This window comes from Zingiber officinale, chromosome 10A (assembly GCF_018446385.1).
Source record: "Zingiber officinale cultivar Zhangliang chromosome 10A, Zo_v1.1, whole genome shotgun sequence".
Lineage (NCBI taxonomy): Eukaryota > Viridiplantae > Streptophyta > Magnoliopsida > Zingiberales > Zingiberaceae > Zingiber > Zingiber officinale.
The window spans coordinates 98,915,335-98,937,738 of NC_056004.1; the positions used below are offsets into that span (position 1 = coordinate 98,915,335).

At 39.4% G+C, this 22,404-nt stretch overlaps 2 protein-coding genes and 1 long non-coding RNA gene across 3 annotated transcripts; 2 read left to right on the top strand and 1 right to left on the bottom strand.

Annotated features, from left to right (window-relative positions):
* Positions 1-7,712: 7,712 nt before the first annotated feature.
* Positions 7,713-10,115, top strand: LOC122026835 (checkpoint protein hus1-like; the record flags this gene model as incomplete). Its single annotated transcript, XM_042585541.1, has 5 exons — positions 7,713-7,773; positions 7,842-8,287; positions 8,484-8,661; positions 9,436-9,523; positions 10,080-10,115. Coding segments are annotated over 4 exons (720 nt in total), but the record flags the coding sequence as incomplete, so codon positions are not given.
* Positions 10,116-11,484: 1,369 nt separating this feature from the next.
* Positions 11,485-11,877, bottom strand: LOC122028115. Its single transcript, XR_006124647.1, has 3 exons — positions 11,842-11,877; positions 11,721-11,749; positions 11,485-11,530 (listed from the first exon to the last, which is right to left on the bottom strand). It is a non-coding gene; the product is annotated as an uncharacterized LOC122028115 (long non-coding RNA).
* Positions 11,878-18,190: 6,313 nt separating this feature from the next.
* Positions 18,191-21,613, top strand: LOC122027418 (bZIP transcription factor 50-like). Its single transcript, XM_042586370.1, has 3 exons — positions 18,191-18,693; positions 18,894-19,117; positions 21,203-21,613. Exons 1-3 carry the CDS (start codon positions 18,212-18,214, stop codon positions 21,469-21,471), a joined length of 975 nt encoding a protein of 324 aa, XP_042442304.1. The 5' UTR covers positions 18,191-18,211; the 3' UTR covers positions 21,472-21,613.
* The last annotated feature ends 791 nt before the right edge of the window (positions 21,614-22,404 follow it).

The following is a 22,404-nucleotide window of genomic DNA, read 5'->3' on the forward strand; positions in this document are numbered from 1 at the left end:
TCATTCAGTTTAAAGAGAACTACCACCCCGCTCAGCAGCCTGATGGAGTTCGGAACTAGTTGGCCGAGCGGGATGCGAAAATAGTTGCATACTTGTAAGAAAAACTTATGGGGAGGAAAGCGCAGCCCGGCTAGAAATTGATCCCGAAAAAAGAGGACGGTGTCGGGCAACGGTGTTAGGATCCTTCGTACGGCTAGAGAGGGGGGTGTGAATAGCTGACCCCAAATCTTTGCTCGTTTCTTTCTACAAATTAGGTTAGCAGCGGAAATAACAAAAGGAAACGAAAACAAAACGAACCAAACCTCAACTCGTCGATGTAACGAGGTTCGGAGATGAAACTCCTACTCCTCGGCGTGTCCGTAAGGTGGACGAAGCCTATCAATCCGTCGGTGGATGAGTCCTCGGAAAATCGGCTAATACAATATACTCCTTGTGGGTGGAGAAACCTCGCCACAATATTCTTGCAACAGCAAGAAAGGAATACAACAAGAAATACAAGAAGACAAGAACAATAAATGTAAAAACACGGGTTTTCTTGCCTCCTCGCCGACTGGATTCGTTGAAGCAGCAGCAACACCTGACGAGATATCCAATCGAGAAGCTCACGCGAAGCTTGTGAAGAAGAGCTCAACAAAGCTCAAGCACCAGAGCAGTAGAAGAAGAGAAGAGGAAGAAGAAGTAGTGCAGCTACAGCTCTCGACCGAAGAAGAACAGTGAAGAAACTAGCGTTGCAACGGCTAGAACTCTGATCGATCTGCGCACCGATCGCCTAAGCGCGAAGCTTCGCTTGTCACCGATCGGTCCCGGACCGATCGGTGTCGCGATCAAGCCCCGATCGGTGCGTGGACCGATCAGGAACCTCCGATCGGTCCATAGACCGATCGGGCTTCTCTTCTCTGCTCGATTTCCACCGATCTCCTTCTGGATCGTCAGCAGACCGATCCACGGCTTTCTTCTCGCAAGTTGCGTTGCCTCGATCGGTCTCGGGCATCGATCGACATGAGCCATCGATTACGATCGGTCACTGCACCGATCGTGGCAAACGCAAGATCACCGGATCGGTCACCGCATCGATCCAAACTTCTCACCCTAAACCTAAGGCTTCCACACCAACATCCGGTCAACCTTGACTGTTGGTACATCATCTAGCATCCGGTCACTCCTTGACCTGCTAGCACTTCCCGCTAAGTGTCCGGTCAATCCTTTTGACCCACTTAGACTTCTCCACACCGGATGTCCGATCACCCTTGATCCATCTGGATTTTTCCCGGCTTCACTCACGGGACTTTCCACCTGCCTAACATCCCGCTAGGACTTTCTCACCGCCCGACTTCACTCACCAGACTTTCCAACCGCCTAACATCCCAGTTAGGACTTTCCCATTGCCTAACATCCAGCTAGGACTTTTTCCACCTGGCTTCACTCACTGGACTTTCCACACCGCCTAACATCCAGTTAGGACTTTCCTAGTCATGGCTTCACTCACGGGACTTTCCAACCGCCTAACATCCCAGTTAGGACTTTCCCTCGTGTCAAGCTCCCTGTTTGGACTTCTCCGTGCCAAGTCTCCATACTTGGACTTTTCCAGTGCCAAGTCTCCGTACTTGGACTTTTCCAGTGCCAAGTCTCCATACTTGGACTTTTCGCGTGCCAAGTTCCTTGCTTGGACTTTTCCCGAATAAGGTCAACCAGGTCAACCTTGACCTACGGTTGCACCAATAATCTCCCAAACATCTATTCTTGTCCCATATCAAGAATACAACTCTTCCACGAGTGTCAAACATCAAAATACAACTCAACTAGGTCAACTTTGACCTAAGGTTGCACCAACAATCTTCCTAAGTCAAACATCAAAATACAACTCGAGTCAGGTCAACTCTAAGTCAGGTTTCCAACCATCTTCCAAGGTCCAACAATCTCCCTCTTTGATGTTTGACAAAACCCGTAATCGAGTTAGGTTAACCCGATAACCTAACTTAGGTTTTCCAACCATCTTCCAATGTCCAATGTTCTTTCCTTGAACATTCTCTGGACATTCTCCCCTTAGGTTAACCCGATAACCTAACTTGGGTTCTCCAATAATTCTCCCCCTTTTTGACACACATCAAAAAGAATTCCAATGTTCTTCCTTGAACATTCCTTGACATTCTTCCCCTAGCTTAGGTTAACCCGATAACCTAACTTGGGTTCTCCAATAATTCTCCAATGAACACTCTCCCCTTTTTGACACACATCAAAAAGGAAAAAGAGGGTATCAAGGTCAAGAGTTTCTTCCTAATGAAAGTCCCATACCTTTCATTGAAACTCTTAATTTCCCCCTTGATACTAAACTCAACAATCAACTTAGTGATAATCCCATATCACTAATCCTCAAAAGTCTTAAGGAGTAAAAACTCCCCCTAAAAGTCAACTCCCCCTTGACAATTAGGTAAAACTCCTCCTAAAGGTTAACTCCCCCTTGACCATTGCACCAACAATGTCTTTGTGAGTTCCAAACCTTTAGAAATCCACAAAACCCAACTTCTAGCTGAAATTTCAGACCAACAGCTGAAAATCAGAAACTGGCACGCTCTGATCGGTCCCCAGACCGATCAGAAACCCCATGGATCGGTCCCCAGACCGATCAGGCCTTCACTGGATCGGTCACCAGACCGATCCACACTCGTCCTGGACCGATCAGAATCCTCTCGGATCGGTCCACAAGTCTGATATCAGAATTTCTGAAATTTCCTTCCCGAAATTCAGAAACTCCTAGAAAATTCCAGAAAATTCGAAAAATTGTGAAATTTTGAGGATACATTTCTCATAACATATACTATCATGGAAAAATAGTTTTCTATGAAAATAACTTCCATTTTTCAATCTTGATACAAAGTTCAAAAACTTTGAAATAGTTCAAGTTTAACTCAACTTTGTATCACAATGTTCAATGATGAATGCTATCACTAGGAAAGCTTCATCAAGGTTTTTCAAATCAATTTTAAAATGCTTTTAAACCTTTTAATTTAGGACCATAATCTTAGGGCTAGATGTACATGACTTGTACACAAGCTTTCCCTATGATCCTTAATTTCTTGAATTAGGGTCATCTAGGTACAAGGACTATGCACCTTGATCCTAACTCATGATCCTAATATCTCACACACATCTAAGATGTATCAAACCACATTCAAGTCAATTTGATGTGAGACATGGATTAAGGTCAACTTAGGCTAAGTTCTCATGCATTTTCTAAACTACACTTTGATCTCAATATCAAAATGTGTTTTTATCCTTAAATCAATTTCATTGATTATTAATGCAAGAGATGATGACATGGCATAAAATGGTATCATAAATGAAAATATGTGCCAATGTCATGATGTCATGGCATAAAGTTTGAAACTTAAATAAACATGACATAAAAACTAGCCTAAGCATTATCATGACATTTCAAATGATAATAAAATAAATATGATGTCATGGCATGGCATATGGCAACCAATCATGGCAAGTTAGCACAAATAAAATACCTAAATTCCCTATCTAGGTATCCTTAGCCTTAGCTAACTTAAAATCTAACCCTAGACTGCCCATATATCCCTAAGAGAAAACCAAAATCCCAATTATGGTATTTCTCTAGGTTTTCTTAAATTGTGCCAAATAAGATTAAAATCGATATTTTCCAATTATGGCACAATTTACTCTTCAAGGAGTAAATGATAATTCCATTTCATTTTCAAAAGTTCTCAAAACCTTGAAAATGCTCCTTGAGTGTCAATTTCCTCAAAGTTGGGTTAACTACCCTTCTAATTGGAATTGACACTCTCTAACCCATCTATGGGGTAGAGAAGATGCTCCTAGGAACCCAATACCTATTTGAGCTCATTGGGTTCACTAAAAATTCACTAGGGATAACTTCCCTAGCAACTCTCCTAATGACCCTCTTAGGCTTTAAAGCCTTGGCCATTTGGGACTCATCAAGATCAACTCTAGGGGTGACTCCCCTTGTGACCTTGGCAATGGTCTTCCTAACCCTAGGTTTTGTTCCATAATCGAATGGAACATTATGATAAGTGGGCTTGACCATTTGGGACTTAGGTTTGTGACCCAAACCTTTCTTGTCCTTGGACTTGGGTTTTTGACTCTTAAACCCTAGAGATGACTTCTCCATGTTTTTAAGAGTCTTTTCGAAATTATCAATTCTTGACCTCAAGACTTGATTTTCCCTCTCTAATACCTCAAGTTTTAATTTGTCATTTTCTCTTGAGATATTCCTAGGCATGTGTCTTGTTTTCTTGGGATTTCTACCTAGGTTTTCCTTAACTTTAGAAGCGTTAATCCTAGGGTTGGTATTTCTAGTGTTATCCTTACCTAGGCTAACATGTTTAGCTCCTAAGCACATGTATTGGTTCCTAAAGTTAACATGCTTATCATTATTAACGATTGCAACAAAACTACTAGCATGAGTTTTATTAGAATTGCAATAATGAACCTTAGAGATTACCTTAGGGTTTGCCTTAGCTCCCCCTATCGATGTGCTCGGTCTCTTGTCCTTGTGAGATTGCCTCCCCCTCGGACATTGGCTCCTATAGTGTCCCCTTCGCTTGCATTGGAAACACACCACGTGCTCCTTGCCCTTGCGTGTTGGGACTCCGGCTCCCTTGACTTTTGGCGCCGGTGGAGTCTTTCTAACCCTCTTTGGACACTTACTCTTGTAGTGCCCAAATTCCCTACACTCAAAACACATTATATGCAATTTACTTGAACTTAAAGTGTTTGAGTTACCTAGGGTTGAGGATGAATGGATGCTCTCTTCTTCATCCCTCCCGGAGGTAGAAGCTTCTTCTTCGTGCTCCAATCTTGAAGAAGAACTCACTTCCTCTTCTTCTTTAGATGTTGAGTAACCCTCAACTTCCAATTTGCTCCCTTCATGATGTGAGCTACTTGGCTCACTAGGCTCCTCTTCATGGCTTGAAGTGGAGCTCTCTTCATGGTACTTGGCCAAGTTATCCCATAATTCCTTGGCATTGTTGTAACCTATCTTACACAAGATGTTAGTAGGCAATGAAAATTCAATTATTTTCGTTACCTCTTCGTTGATTTCGGATTTGTGAATTTGTTCTCTTGTCCACTCCTTCTTCTCAAGTGGTTTTCCTTCCTTATCCACCGGAGGAGTAAATCCTTCTTGTACACAAAACCAATTCATTATGTTAGTCATAAGAAAATACTTCATCCTTACCTTCCAATACGCGAAGTCGCCGCATTCGTAGAAGGGTGGAATGGTGACGTCTTCTCCATAGAGATCCATTCTCTAGCTTTGCTCCCACGGGTGTTGATCCGATGAAGAGCGAACCTTCGCTCTGATACCACTTGTTAGGATCCTTCGTATGGCTAGAGAGGGGGGTGTGAATAGCCGACCCCAAATCTTTGCTCGTTTCTTTCTACAAATTAGGTTAGCAGAGGAAATAACAAAAGGAAACGAAAACAAAACGAACCAAACCTCAACTCGTCGATGTAACGAGGTTCGGAGATGAAACTCCTACTCCTCGGCGTGTCCGTAAGGTGGACGAAGCCTATCAATCCGTCGGTGGATGAGTCCTCGGAAAATCGGCTAATACAATATACTCCTTGTGGGTGGAGAAACCTCGCCACAATATTCTTGCAACAGCAAGAAAGGAATACAACAAGAAATACAAGAAGACAAGAACAATAAATGTAAAAACACGGGTTTTCTTGCCTCCTCGCCGACTGGATTCGTTGAAGCAGCAGCTCCTCAGAACACCTACAACAGCAGGATATCCCAGTCGAGAAGCTCACGCGAAGCTTGTGAAGAAGAGCTCAACAAAGCTCAAGCACCAGAACAGTAGAAGAAGAGAAGAGGAAGAAGAAGTAGTGCAGCTCTCGACCCCTTTATACCTGCGAAGACAGTGAAGAAACTAGCCGTTGCGTCAAGTTAACTCTGATCGGTCGGGCCGATCGGCCAGCGCGAAGCTTTTTGTCACCGATCGGTCCCGGACCGATCAGTGTGTCGATCGCCTCCGATCGGCCTGGACCGATCAGGACCTCCGATCGGTCCATAGACCGATCGGGCTTCGCTCCTCACGCCATCGATCTATGCCGATCGGTCGCCGATCGATCAGCCATGGGTGGATCGGTCGCAGACCGATCCACGGCTTTCTTCGCAAGTTGCGTTGCCTCCGATCGGTCTCGGACCGATCGATCAGATGAGCCATCGATTCGATTACGATCGGTCACTGCACCGATCGTGGCAACGCAGATATCCGGATCGGTCACGCATCGATCCAAACTTCGACCCTAAACCTAAGGCTTCCACACCAACATCCGGTCAACCTTGACCTGTTGGTACATCATCCCTAGCATCCGGTCACTCCCTTGACCTGCTAGCACTCCCCGCTAAGTGTCCGGTCAATCCTTTTGACCCACTTAGACTTCTCCACACCGGATGTCCGATCACCCTCGATCCATCTGGATTTTTCCTTGCCCGCTTCACCAGGACTTTCCACACCGCCTAACATCCCAGCTTAGGACTTTCTCACCGCCGGCTTCACTCACGGACTTTCCAACCGCCTAACATCCCGCTTAGGACTTTCCCATTGCCTAACATCCCGGTTAGGACTTTTCCACCGCTCGGCTTCACTCACCGGGACTTTCCACACCGCCTAACATCCCAGTTAGGACCCACTTCTCGGCTTCACTCACCAGGACTTTCCAACTGCCTAACATCCCAGTTAGGACTTTCCCTCGTGCCAAGCTCCCTGCTTGGACTTCTCCGTGCCAAGTCTCCATACTTGGACTTTTCCAGTGCCAAGTCTCCATACTTGGACTTTTCCCGTGCCAAGCTCCCTGCTTGGACTTTTCCCCGAATCAGGTCAACCAGGTCAACCTTGACCTACGGTTGCACCAATAATCTCCCAAACATCTATTCTTGTCCCATATCAAGAATACAACTCTTCCACGAGTGTCAAACATCAAAATACAACTCAACTAGGTCAACCTTGACCTAAGGTTGCACCAATAATCTTCCTAAGTCAAACATCAAAATACAACTCGAGTCAGGTCAACTCGAGTCAGGTCAATCAGGTCAACCTTGACCTAAGGTTGCACCAACAAACGGTTCATGAGGCCGGTCAGTGGGAGTAGCTAATACTATGTGGTGATCGACCGGTAGGCTATATGTTCGAGTGAGGCGCAGGGCGCCCTCCTCGTCAAACCGGCTCTCCATGGTCGTGTACCAAAGACCAGGAGCGCCGCCGGTCGGCTGTGAAGTGCTAGTCATGGTCGAAACACAGTAAAGAATTCGGGACAAAAAGAAGGGTTCGAACAAGAAATAAAAGGTGGCAGACTGAAGGGGGCAGCTAACAGAAAGAAGAAGAGGGAGGGACACTACAAGAAATTTTGGATTTAACCACACCTAATAGACAACAGTTTTTCAAGAAATTGTTGTCTTTTTTCATTTAACAACAATTTTATTGAAAACTGTTGTTGTTCAGCATAATGTTTTTTAAATAACAATAGTTTTTCAAAAAACTGTTGTCTAATGTGTGTCAAAGACAACGGTTTTAAAAAAACTATTGTCTTTTAGTGTTGCTTATGTGATAATATACAACAGTTTTATTTAACTGTTGTCTATTGAATGTTGTTGAATCCTAAAGGTGGAAGTTTATTTATTTAATAACCTACACATATAAATCTAAACAATCTCATGTTTTTTCCCCATTCCTCCTCTTCTCCTGCCGATTTCACCGTCACCGCGATCTCCTCTTCATTTGAGTAAGTCTTCTCCGTAGAGATCTCTCTCTTGCATTTCCGCAAACACTGCATTTGCACGATGTTTGCAGGTTTCCTCCCCGCTCTCGACAAGCTCGGCCGGATCTGCCATGTCTACCTCACACCCGACCACGCCATGTTCCTCCACAACCTCCTCGGCGGCGGTGGAGTCCAGTCCGTCGCCCAGTTCGACAAGGACGTCCTCTTCCGCGACTATCGCATCTCCAGCCAGAACGCCGGCCGGATCGCCTTCGCAGTGGACGCCTCCCTCCTCCACCGCGCCCTCCGCAGTGCCCTCACCATCCAGGAGCAGGCCCGCGACGAGACCGCCGCCATCCAGATCAAGCTCGTCAAGAAGCTCCCCGCCGGCTCCCGCAACCCTGCCCCCTTTCTCACCTTTGAGACCAAAGGGAGGGTTTCCGCCGATGTGCAGGACGTGCCCATCTCCAAGCCCCTTTCTCGGTCCGACGTGCTTCAGATCCAGTCGGCCTTGGATGCTTCTCAAGATCTGCCTCAGGTATCAGTCAAATTCCAATCTTTTAATCCAAATTATGCTACATCTACTTTGCAAATAGATCTTTTGGTGATAATTGCGTCCTGTAAATTGATTCAATTGGATTGAAGTGATATACTGGGATGATGTTCTGTAGTATTTTCTTGGGCTTTAATTGAATGGTTGTGTAGTAGCTTAGCTGCTATGCTTGTTCTTGTAGACTTTGGTTCAGGTCCCTGATCTCGCTCAGCTCCAAAGCTTGGTGGACCGTCTCAAGTATGTCGGTGATGTTCTCACTGTCTCAATCGCACAGTATGGAGATCTTCACCTGCAGGTTTCTACTTCCCTTGTCACAGTTGGGTCTGAATTAAGGAAACTGAGAGTCCTAGGTGTTCGAGGTACTCGCTCAAATGTCTTCCTTCTTCATCCATCTTTTGTTGATTAGGGCACATAGACAATTAATTATCTCATTTTGTTTTAGGCTGCGAAAAGTTTGATCGTTATAGCTCATGATTTTACAGTTTCAAGCTTTTGATTTTTGGAGAATGACTAGAAGCGAGCCGTTCTCACAACTTTTCCATTGTCTTTATGCTTATCCTTTAACTGTTAGCTTAGGTCGTAAAAGAAATTTGTTCATAAGGATATAAATGCGAAAGGATGACACTGACATCCAAAAGTGCCATTAAAGGTTTGTGTTAATGAGAAGTGGTTAGTGTGAACGTATGCTTGCTTTTGGAGGAAGAATATTTGTTCTTTCTATTATTGAGAGTTAATTGTTAGTTGTTTTACTTGTCTTTCCTTTGCACCAATTAGAATGTTGGTACTGATAGAATCATCAACCTCACTTTTAGCTCTTTTAGTAGCAGATATAAAATTATATGGTTCTTCCTTCTAAAGTTAATTCTGATCCAATAGAAAATTTCGTTTAGTATTTAATGCAACATGTTGGAGATTTAGTTTTTCTATAATTCTTTCTATACCAATTGTCATGTATGTTAGTTTTATTGTTGGAGTTTAGCTCTTTTATAGAAGAAATTCTTTCAGTACCAATTGCCATGTTAAGTTAGCTTTATTATTGGAGTTTAGTTCATTTTACAGATAAATTATCTGTAAAAAGTGATTGTTTGAACAATTTTATAGCATGCATCTTGACAATTAATATAATTTTGCAGATCACTATCAAGGAAGAATGTTCAAAGGAAAGTAAAGGCTAAGGAGAAGAAACCATATACTCCATTCCCTCCTCAGCCACCAAGCAAGGTAAAGTTATTGTTGCAATCTGTGAACATTAAATTACAATTACTTTATCATTTCTTAGTTTTTTTTTCTAACTTACATTTGCAATATTTGCATCTCGATTCATTCGATTATATTCACTTTGTATTCAACATGAAGCTAAAAGGTGTTTTGTACATATTAAAGACTCTTTGGTGGTTTTTTTAGTTTCAATCTACTGCTCTTTTTGGCATCTTTATCCTGCTATAATGTTATTCTTTAAGATTATGTTGCATTGATTTCTAAAAGTTGCATGACGTCTCTGTACTCTGCCTTCAAAACTAACGATTTATGTTGTTTCAGGTAATTACTGCAGCCATTCCTACTATAGTTGGTGAAAACCTTAACATGTTCATGACTTTAAGAGCCACCATATTGTTTCAAGAGGTTACCATTTATATTACATAGATAACACTTTTTGCACTTCTGTTAGATGACTAGATCAAATGGTTTTTATGGTTATGTAACATTTATGCAGTGCAATTAGAATCACGCGTACAGTTTAGTTTCTAATTTGTAATATATATCTTTATTCGAATAGGTGTCCTCAAGAGTACTGGGAAGAATGCCGACAAGCCAAAAAAATGGAGAGACTTTAACAAATTAAGGAGCACTAGGAGCTGTAGTCCCTCCTCTTCACCGACATCTAAGTAGAAAATCTCGTGTTATATTGTCCTACCTTTGTTTTAATAGTGTTATCATTTTGTTGGTTGCTTATGAAATTTCTTCAGAATGTTATAGATATTATTTTTGAATGTTAGAAAATTGTATATTAAATTTTATTTTGAAATTTAATATTTTGAATGATTTATAATATTAGAAAATTGTGTATTAATTTTTTTTATTTTTTATCTAAAAAAGACAACGGTTTTTCACTGTTGTCGTAGATAGTTTAAAACTGTTATTGAAGACCCTGTTGTTAAAGGTAGACGCTCAAAGACAACGGTGAAAAACTGTTGTCTTTGAAGGAAAAGACAACAGTTTTTCACCGTTGTAAAAATGTTGTCTTTGTCTTCAAAGACAACGGTTAAAAATTGTCACTACTAGAAAAAACACTTTTTGAGACACAACAAAATATGTCTTAAATTATAAATTTGATGTCTCAAAATGTTTTTGAGACGGCTATGAGACAGTAATGTAGTTGTCTCCAATACAAGCGTCTCAAAAAAATATTGAGACAGTTGTACCGTCTCAAATGTTATTTAAGACGGTGATGAGACGGTTGTTCAATTGTCTCAAAAATATTTAAGACAGTTATTTTTTATCTCAAATGTTATGTCTTATCCTGTGAAAAAAAACTAAAGATACTAAATTAAGATGATAATGTGTCGTCTCAAAAAGAAGTGAAGACAGTAAATTATTGTCTCTAATATTTTAATTTGTTAGATGCATCATTTATAACAAAAATTAATAATATTAAAATAACATTTACTATACAAATTAATCTAGATCGGATCTGATTTATTGAATTATCATTTCAAAACAAAAGGAAAAACTCTTTCTTCATAAATTAAAAGTGATATACATAAACAAAATTCTAATATTTTTTTAACTTACAAGTTAATACATAGGTTTCATGCCAACATTCATCCAATAATAAAAATATCTACATATCCATCATTAATTTGATAAGAAAAAAAAACTACTATTCTCATGAAAGTTACAGAAGAAAAAACATAAAGAACAACTCCTCGTCATATGGAGATAACTTCTATAATCCTTCTTCATCATAATCCTGAACATTAAAAAAACTCTTATTAGAGATAAAGATGATTTAGAATATATATTGTTCAGAAAAATCAATAAACAAAATTGTTCAATAAGAAATCTCATCATCTAACACATAATCCTCTTTCTTGCAACTATATATATATATATATATATACACACACAACACAAATAGCCCCAAGTTAAACAAACCTCTTCATCTCGTAATAAGAAATAATGGTTCATGTGTTTATCAATATCTTTGTGCCTTTCAAGTTGTTGCACCTGTAAAATAGATTTATTTACAACATAAAAATATGTACACTATATAGCCAAAATTGTTAATAAAACCAAAAAAACCTTGTGAAAACAACTACCAATGTACCTGTTGGTTACCCAGTCCTTATACATGCAAAATAGTATTATCAACAATCTAAATAAAAAAATAGTGTACGTATATCAAGAGCTTCCTCACCTTCGGCAAGGTCTTCAAACTTTTGGGACCTGACGAAGGCAAACAACATAATCGAGCCTTCAATTAGCAGCCACTTTACGACCAACTTGTACAAATAGGGTCTTAAAGGTCTACTACTTACACTAATCGATAGAAGAGGTCACCTAATCAATGCTTGATGACGCTATAAGTGATCTTTTGACCATCAGAACCTGCTCCTCTCTCGACAACCTATTAAAAAAATAACAAAATATACAACAACTGTAAATCTTGATCCACGAGATTTAAAACAGGAAGTAGTCTGGAAGTCTTGGACTACTAGTTGAAAAGTGAAACAAGAGACCAATATATGATTGTAATAAAAAATCTTGCGACAATTCAAATTATCTTGAGAGTTGTGGTTTGATAAAAACAAAGCTTCATAAATTTAGATGAGCGAGCTACTATTAATTTTAGCTTAGCTCAAGTATTTTGGACTAGTAGTTAGATATGATAGCTGGTCAGTTCTTTCATGTAAATGGTAAAATATATCATAAGCTGAATTAACTATCCCACAAATGCATGTGAGCCTATTAATGATACAGTCAGAGGAGGGTGAGAAGTGATAGTCAAAACAAAGAGCTTGGGCAAGGTGGCTTCTAACATATTTCTAGTAGGAACAAAACCTAGAACCTAGAACACACAAAAACTAGAAAGGTGGGACTGGTCCATTGGTGTGACTTGAGTTAAATGGATTATGTATGTATGTATTCTCTAAAATGACACGTATTTTAGTGGAATTGGTTCATTTCTCTATAAGAACTTTCTAGTTGTAAGTGTGCTTGGGATGGTACAATTTCAGAATAGGTGATCTCATAGGAAGCTCATCACCTTGGAGTCACATTCCATGTGGTGCAATTTTAGGATGAGTGATCTCTTGGGAGGCTTCTAACCTATATGCCATATTCCATCACAGGATAAAATTGTTAGTGATGTAATAAAATGCTGATTAAACTTGACAATACTTCAATGTTGTTAGCACATGGAGTTACATGTCAGTCTGATAATGAAAGGGCACTATTATACTCGGAGGTTAACTGACTAATGTTGGGGTCACAATTGATCATCATATCATAGCAACAAGGATAAGCTAATAATCAAAACAATAGATCATAAATTACTACAAATTAGTAGAATAGAGCAGATGAGTACCTGATTCGCCAAAGTGTTGAAGTGAATAATGTTACGCATCATCCAAACTAATTTGTAGAATGGGCAGAACTTGTCATATCTATTGCAGAAGTTGTTGATTGGTACTTGACGAGACAAAAACAATTATGGCAAAGTTATGCCAATGACCGATTGTGTCAAATACAACTTATGGAGTAAATGCATTCTGGGCAAGATAATCTTCACACAGAAGATTAGTAGTCTCTAAGGTAATCTTATCTATTTCTGCAAATGCATCTTTACCAACTAGCTGCAATACCAAAGACAAAAATCAAAACAAATTTTTATGTAGTTTGGTCTTTCATAACTAGATAAAGAAACTCCAAAAATCAAAATTTCCAAAACTATGTTAGAGGTTCCAAAAATGCATCATTTTTTGACATTAAAATACCATGTAAATTGATTTATTGTTTCATCTCTAAACATTGTTCCAAGTCCAATATCCTATATCAAAATCTAGAAAAAAAAGCTGTCGGAGGCATAATTTGAGGTTAGAGGCATATATCCTATATAAACATAGAGCCATGATTACCTTTGGATGAATCGGCGATCCGGCTTGGCCTGATCGGGCAACTCACGGGGTGGGCATGACAAGGTGAGAAGAAGAAGAAGAAGGAGGCAGTGGAAGCGGTGGTAGCGGCGGGCAGGCACAACAGGGCAAGAAGAAGAAGAAGAAGAGAAGGCAGCAACAGCGGCGGAGGAAACTGCGGTGGAAGCGGCAGTGGAAGCGGCGGTGATAGCGGCGGGCGGGCACGACAGGGTGAGAAGAAGAAGAAGACGAAGGCGGTGGCAGCAGCGGCGGTAGAAGCTACGACAACGACGATGGCTTTTAGGTTTCGACGCGTGAGAAGATAAGAAGACGAGACATGTTCATAGAAATTTAGGACTTAGTTTTAGTTTTGATAACATAATTTATTTTCTAAAATATAATTATTAAAAAATATAATATAATATAATAAAAATTCATTTTAAATTTTAAAAAATCTATAAAAAAATTATATAATCATATAAATTTATTTTCATATTAACTATTAATTATATTATTATTATTTTCCTAAATAAATTTAATTAGATTAAATTTTAATTAGTTTTAATTAATATCATCATCCTCTCTCTCTATATATAATAAATTTATTATTTATTCTAATGATTATGGTAGTGTTTTAGACATATCCATAAAAGGTTAGTATGTCATTAAATATTTAATATAATTTATTTTCATAATTCTTAAATTATCAATGTTTAATCACAAATTATAATTAAAAAATTTAATTAAGTTAAATTTGTAAATATTTTTTTCTAATGTTATTATTGTGTGTGTATCCACATCGCGATCGTTCTATGAAATGATATGAAACTAGAATAGCAGAGTCTGTGACGGTTATCACAACAGTTCCAATGAATCATATTCAAGATAAATTGAGACAAATATTTTTTACCGTCTTATTTGAATGTCTTATATAATTATATTTTTAACCGTCTTTATTAGGTGTCTTATTAATTGAATTTGAGACAAATCTTAAATACTGTCTTAAATTTAATGTCTCAATATAAAATTTTGAGACATCTATTATTACTGTCTTAATTACTTAGTATTTGAGACAAATTTTGTCACTGTCTTAAACTTTTTGTCTCAAAAGCCTAGTTTTCTAGTAGTGTGTTGTCTTTGGGTACCCCTTTTAACAACACGGCCTTTAACAACAGTTCAAAATGGGCTACGACAACGGTGAAAAACCGTTGTTGTTAGGCTTTTTTCTTGTAGTGGGAGCGAGGAAAAGGAAGGCTTACGAGCAAAAGGGATGATCGAAAGGGGCCTCGGGGTCGTCGGGGAGCTGAGACACGAGGTCGCCGGAGCAGAAAGAACAGCGAGAAGTCGAAGGTCGACGAAGCAAGAATGCGGCGGAGAGGAGAGGTCGCGAGATTTATAGCGTTAGCCTCAAACGGCCTCAGCCGTCCGATTCAGGTTGTAAAGAACGAGGCTATCATCCAACCGCTCAAATCAAACGGCGGCTGTCCCATCGGAAGTGAGGCTGGCACCGTACGCTGACGACAGCGGGAGCGCCACGTGTCAATGGGACACAGGGCACATTTAATTAACACCCCTTACCGCGCGCGTGCTTGGCGTTAATGGAGAAGATTCGGCGTGAATTCCGAGGGGATACTGAAGACGTCAGCATGATAGAGCCGAACAAGCATGAAGAAGAAGGTAGGCCGAGCGGATGAACTTCCCCGGGCCCAGCATAGTGGTGATCACTCAGTCAGACCGGCAGTCCAGTCAGTCGGACTCAGCCTCCTTCGACTAGACTTGAAGGGGAGGCAAGTGATCCGACGGTAAAAACGGGGGCCCCCCTTTCCGGGGAGTCAACGCCACGTGGAAATCAGAGGGCCAGGTGGCCGATCGGATAAGGATGGACCGACCGGACGACCGAGAAAAGGTGGGATCGGTAGGCCGACCGGAGAAGGGGGGATGATCGCCCAGCCGGCCGACTGGTGTCTTACTGATGGCAAAAGGTGCCCCGGCGGGAGTCGGGTTCCGGCGCTCGTCGAACAAGAACGAAGGGCCGAGCGGATGACACGTTCGGCCGAAGACATAAGGTAGCATACTGCGAACAGTCTCCATAGAGCACATTACCGAGGATCTCCTAAGCATACCAGTGCATATGGATGACCGGACGTGATGTGAGTGCCGGCCGGCCGGATGCCCCGGCATGGAGTAAGGAGAGAAGGACAAGGAACATCTTCTGACAGCTGTCATGCTCTACAACTAGGCCATACTCCAAATCTGGCGACAAGGTGTTCTGCTGTCCCATCGAAAACGTGCCTGGGCTGTAGCAGTATGGTGTCAGGTAAGCTTTCTGACAAACACATACCGAGGTATGGGTTAAGGACACGTATTTGCCTCAGTAGGCGTGCGTGAGCTCCTTTACCGCTCTATATAAGGAGCCTTATACTTCGCCGGAGGTACGCGTTCTACGATTTCTGGAGCCACTTCTTCGTTGTCGAGCTTTACCTGACTTGAGCGTCAGAGGGTCGTCGCCGAGAACCCTTTCCCGGCCCGACTTCTGTGCAGGTTCACCGGAGGCCCGTGCGAACAGTCAGGAGATCTACGTCAACTGTTTGAGGAGCGCCACGTGCCCAGCGTCCGTTGATTCAGTTTTCGGACAGAATCAAGGAGATTTGTTAGATTGTTGATCACTTGAATTTGATATATCAATATTGGATGAAGAATTCCCTTGACTTGTCAATGTATACTCTTTTGCTTTAAAAAATGAATTAATAGTTTTTCTTTTCTTCATTCCTTGTGTTTTCTGTATTAAAGTGAATAAATATAGAAATTATCATTACCCAGTGATAAGGAAATACCCCTTAACGACAAATCAGATATAACATAATACAAAGTCATATGTTGCTAATATCGAAACAATAATAACTAAAATAACCAAGTATATAAATAAAAGTAACCAACTTAATGATCTAATCTATATGTCATCGAATCATTTTATCTAACCGATTAAACTAAGTATTACTTATAAAATCAATTAAACTAATTAATATTTAATCATCTATTTAAATTATCTTTAATTAATTAACTAATTAATTAATTAAAAAAAATTCAATTACCTGATTTAGCTATAGTTTTCGGTAGTAGGATTGGTACTTCACTTTCTCATCCCAAACATGTTCAGACTTTAAATATATTACTCCATAATAACCAAACAAAATTCGTGCAATAAATGATTTTAAATGATATCTCGAATAATTTCATATTCATCAAAGTATCTTTCTTGTACCTCAATTCCAAAATCTTCCCTCAATATAATATGTATATCACGATCCCAAAGAGCCCAAAAAAATCAATTTGCAAAACGCAATACAAGCAAATTTTGAACCAATTCCTTTCCCAGATATTTCGCGCGATTAGGGAGAAGGGAGGACGCGTACGAGATGGGACAAGGCAAGCGGCGTCGGCGCTGGCGTAGGCTGTCACACAGCAAGTAGAGAGCTGTGTGTGTTGTCGTTGTGGGCCTATGGCAGTGTCGTTGTGGAGGCGACGGCGTGAGATGAAGCAGTCGTTTTGGGCCTGTAGCAGCGTCGTTGTGGAGGTGGTATCGTGAGATGAAGCAGTTGTTGGCAGCGTCGTTGTGGAGGCAACGACGATGTGAGATGAAGGTAAAAAAATAGGTTTAATTTGATGGAAGAATAGGGCTAAAAAAATTTCTATTTTTTCTTAAATGGGTGGGGCTAGAGCCCGCCCTAGTCCAAGGGTTGCTCCGCCCCTGGGTGTAAGGAAGGGTAAGAGGAATAAAAAAAAAGTATTACAATTTTATCTTTGTTTTATTATATTAATTTTAAAAATTATTGTTTTAGATATTTTTGTCGTGATGAAAAATACTCGCACCGTTTGACTTGCACCGTCAGATGCTCACACTTCATTGACGTTAATATTGGCGTCGACATCGACTTTGACACTGATACTGATTTCGACGCCAACTTCGATGCCAATGTCAATGTCGATACCGACTTTGACATTGACATCAAATTCGATGTCGACATCGACGCTGATGCCGACTTCGACTCCGATTTTAACAAATAAGCTGCAAATACTTGAATGTGTAAGTCTTAACTAATAAATGTATGCAAAATGTACTAGGTTCTTGAACGCGTAAATTTTTAACTCAAGTGAGGTTAATTTTATAACTTTATATATTTAATCTTCATTATCTTTACTTTTCCCTAACACGATAAAATATATTATATTAATGAATCTTCCCTTCCTCCCAAATAAAAAAAATATAAATATTTTATTTTCCCTCTCCTCCCCTTACCTCTCATTTAGTTAATGACCCTTCGCCCCCTCCAGACATAGAGTTAGTGTGTATATATATTTTGATATAAAAAAATTAAAAATATCTTTTTTTTTACAAGGTTAATTACCACTTTTTAATTAATTTTATAGATTTTAAAACTAAAAGCAATCCTATTGGTCGAGTGACGACGAAATCGCCTTCTCGCCAAATGACCGCCTTCCTTGATGACCAAGGAAAACTGAATGAAATCTCTGCTAGGTCCTCCGTAGGAATTTCCATAGGGAGCATCTTTTTACCGTTCGATCCGGATATAGTAAATCTTAATCGTTAATCATTGACTGGTCAAGATTTAATATTAATAATCTGACGGTTAATAAAAGCATTTCATAGAAAATTGAAGTAAGAGTCCTCGATAGGTTCCCTATCAACTGAACAAGCGACAGATATATATTCTTCGCACATGGAAATTCAAGCCATTGACGGTCCCCCCACGCCATGGCTAGCGCCGCGGAAGCCCCGATCGCCGCGTCCTTCGCCGACGATGATCTTGGTTTCGACGTCGACGATCTCCTCCAAAGCTTCTGCTACGACGATCTCTTCGACCTCGACGCTGCCATCTGGATCCCTGAACCTCCGCCTCCGCCATCCACCACCACGGAGGTGGAGAACTCCAGTGATTCTTCGGAATCCGGCGGCTCCTGCGACACCATGAAGTCCTACGTGAGTCATCTCGAGAAGGTTCTCATGGAGGAGGAGGGCGAGGATGCTTCTGGTTTCAAGGAGAGCTGCGATATAGATGACTTCGTCGCTTGTTTGTTCGCGGAAGGGTCCCGTGATGGCGGTAGCGAGACTTGTACTCCTGAATCGGTGGAAGAAATCCTCCGCGAGGGAAAGGAAGACAAGCAGGTGGAGGAGATGCCGGCGACGGTGTCCGCGGACGGGGAGGACGACGATCCTGTCAGCAAGAAGATGAGAAGGTATTGATGTATCCCTTTGTTTGAAATTGGATCCATTATCGAAGATAATCATACTAAAATTAGACTTTTAATTAATGTATCAAACTTATGATTAAGTACAGACTTCGAATTATGTTAAAAATTGCAATTTGTTTAAAATAAATTCTAGGATGTATGTTATTTGCACGAGACACGAGTGATGCTATCTTATGATTGCTCAGGCAAATGAGAAATAGAGATTCTGCCATGAAATCGAGGGAGCGGAAGAAGATATACTTGAAGGAATTGGAGATGAAAAGCAAGTATATGGAAGCGGAGTGCCGGCGTTTGGATTATGCTCTCCAGTGTTGTGCAGCGGAGAATTTGGCACTTCGTCAGTGTTTGCAGAAGGAAAAGCTATTTGATGTTGCCGCAGCTAAGCAGGAGTCTGCCGTACTCTTTGAGGGTAAGACACAGATACATATTACTGCTTCCACTGTATTGCTTCTGCTTTTCTCTGCTTCTTTTGCTTGTGACAGGTTTTTTATGGAGTAGTTACCGTGAGAACTATCAACTATTGTTAATTATCTCGTCAATTGGATGATTCATGTTTTTTTTATTAATGCATCAGTCCTGGTTACATATTTTTTGCTTGTGCACGGAAATGTGGATGACAACTGATCGCCTTCTACTATTTATACTTGCTTACAGAAGTATCCAATACGAGTTCATTTGGAGATTAACTTCCCGCATAGTCTCAGATTGGATTTACACTCAATGTGGTCAAATAACTATGCAACACACATTACATATGCACTTTCTTGTTTCTTCTTTGAATTTTGAACAATTAGTGGAACATTTCATTAACCTTGGTAGCCAAAAATATTTGGGATTAAGTTGCTTGTGTTAAACATTCGAACCCATGGGGATCTCTTAGCTCAATTTAGAGATGGGGACTAAAAGATGGAATTTTATTCTCTCATTTCCTACTCTTTTTAAGATGCTACCTCAAGTCTAACATCTGAGAGATGAGGAACTAGTTCTTAATACTCTGGTAAATCTTAAGACTGATCTCAATCTAACCCATAATGTCAAAGCACTTAGGTGGTTGATTTCTTGGTATTTAAGCATTTAAGAACCCCAAATCTGGGGATATGATAGTTTTACCTCTCCTTCTCACTTCCTACTCTCTTGAAGAGATCTTTAGTACTGAATCTTATTGGGCACACAGGCCAATTTTTTTGCTCAGTCTAAACTATCGTATATGTTACTTATTCAATGCTGCGTTTTAGCCATAAAAGAATACTTCAATTTTCATGTTGGGCCATAATATTATGTAATGGCATCAAATTATATAAGCCATGAAATATGATTTTGGTCATTTACACTTGATTGAGGTCAACTATTTGATCAGCTAGCTCCAATTTTGGAAGACTTTAGCATTATGTTCTTCTCTCTCACTTCCCAATGTAATTTTCATGATTTCCTCAGTAGTATTCACTTGCTTTGACCTTATCCCTTTCTTGCACCAAGTACCACTTCCACATTTCATGCACGTAGTACTTTTTTAGGCCAATATGTTCTGCAATTGCAACAAGAATAGCATACTGGGTTGATGGTTCCCTAGACTTAATCCTGCTCGAAGTCTGAACAGCAATTATTCTGTAGATTGAGTGACTATCAGGAAATATCTTAGGCCCCGCCGTGGAAGACCTTTGCACTAGCTAAAATGTAAATCTCCACATGTGTATAACAAATACAGTTGAGCAACTCATATGTTGGTTTCTTTGAATGGAAGACTACAAGTTTATATAAACCTAAAATAATCCTCTTTTGAATATCACTATCACCATTCCCTTTTGAGCAGTGAATTTCCATTCAGTGAACTATTATTCTTCATCTTCTGATACAACCCTGCCATTTGACATCATGACCTACTAAGTTGTAGTGTTTTTTGTATTTGAATGTCAGCATCCTTTTTTTGCCTCCTAATTTTTTATACAAGATAACATATTTTGCTCATTAGTGAAGAAGTTGCATGAACAGGCCGCCCAAGCTGTTTTTGCTTTCTCTTCACAACTTAGGCCATTGGTTTATAGAACCGATCCTGTAGTTGAATAATTTTATTCTCTGCTGCTCAATCCCGATTCTTCTTCAATATTCGCCGATTCTTCTTCAATATTTGCCTCACTAAACTATTCTTAAATCTTTGGTTTAAAGATATTATTCCTGCATTAGTCAAAGAGTACAAATGCAATCTGATATTGCAAGTTGGTGGTTTTGAAGCTGATACTTCAGCTGAGGAGTTTGTGATTTTGCTGGAATGCTGGAAATTTTAAAAATACTTTCCCTTGTTCAATGTGGTTATTGTTCAGAATCCACTCATGTATGAAGACACTACCAAACGACTGCTTTTTGTAAATTTTATGAGACTTCTCGATCTGTTTATATCTAAAATTCAGTTCTGCAGTTTGTACAAGAAACAAACATTAGCAAATCGTTTTTTGTTCTCTTTGTATTTGATTCTCTTCTCACACTAATGTTGCATCAGAATCCCTGCCGCTGGGTTCCCTGCTTTGGCTCGCCAGCATCATTTGCCTATTCCTTCTTCCAGTTCTTCCCAACCTGAATCTAGAGGGCACAGACACTCCCGAAAGAGGCCGCGATCACGAAATTGCAGCAATCAAAAGAGTAACAATTGAGACTCCAGAGGAAAATATAAATTCAGGGTTCGGATCAGTGAGTTTGGGGAAGAAATGCAAAGGGACAAGGACTAGGATTAAGGATCTTGATCTTTTGCATGCCATTGAGGCATCTTAGTGGTTCCTTAAATTGGATTTGGATACTTCTTTCTACGAAAACCTCGTATAATTAATGTATCTCTTTTGTTGCCAGAACTCTATGTTATCATCTGTTTTATCATGATCAGATTATCTTAATGCTATGCTATAACAATTTCTTATGTATGCAATACCTGAAATTGGAGTGGTATGGGATTGTTATAGTAAGGGTAAAATGATATATAATAGATTTTCTCCGGGAGCTTTTGCATCTTCTTTATAAAGTGATCAATTTTTTTTAAAAAAATAAAATATATAATTTAACTCAAAATGTAATTATAAAAAATATCTAATTTGACTTAAATCCTAATTATTCAAAATTAATATAATATTATTTAAATACAAATTAGATAGTATATTATAACAGCTACATTTTAGAGTTTATTTATGAAATATATATCTGGTCGAATGGTTTCTGATGAAAAAAAAAAAAAAATCTAAATGACAGACCTCGTTTCTTGAATACATTTTGAAGCACATAAATTAATCAGAACGACAAAATATTATCATATCAATTTATGTACGTGAAGCCAAGGGCTAGAAGTTATATTTATATCTAAACATTAAATATATTTGTATTGTATATATAGATAAATAAAACCTTAAAATATTTTTAAATATATATATTATACATGTGAGCATATAAAATTATTTACGTTGAACATTATAACTTAAGAGAAAAAATTGAACATAGAGGAAAATTTTATTAGCTTAAATCATTATAATCCAACTCTTAAATTTTAAAATCTTAAACCCTAAATACATATAATATATCCCATGAGCATCTAAAATTTTTAATCTAGAACATTATAAATCAAGAGGGAAACATGAACTTAAAAGGAAAATCTTATTAACTCAAATCTATTATAACTCAACTTCTAAATCCTAAAATTTTAAACCCTTAATATATATA

Coding starts and splice junctions, on each gene's coding strand:
- LOC122027418 (XM_042586370.1), top strand. CDS start 18,212: ATGGCTAGCGCCGCGGAAGCCCCGATCGCCGCGTCCTTCGCCGACGAT. Junction 18,694..18,893: donor GTCAGCAAGAAGATGAGAAG/GTATTGATGTAT, acceptor ATGATTGCTCAG/GCAAATGAGAAATAGAGATT. Junction 19,118..21,202: donor GTCTGCCGTACTCTTTGAGG/GTAAGACACAGA, acceptor ATGTTGCATCAG/AATCCCTGCCGCTGGGTTCC.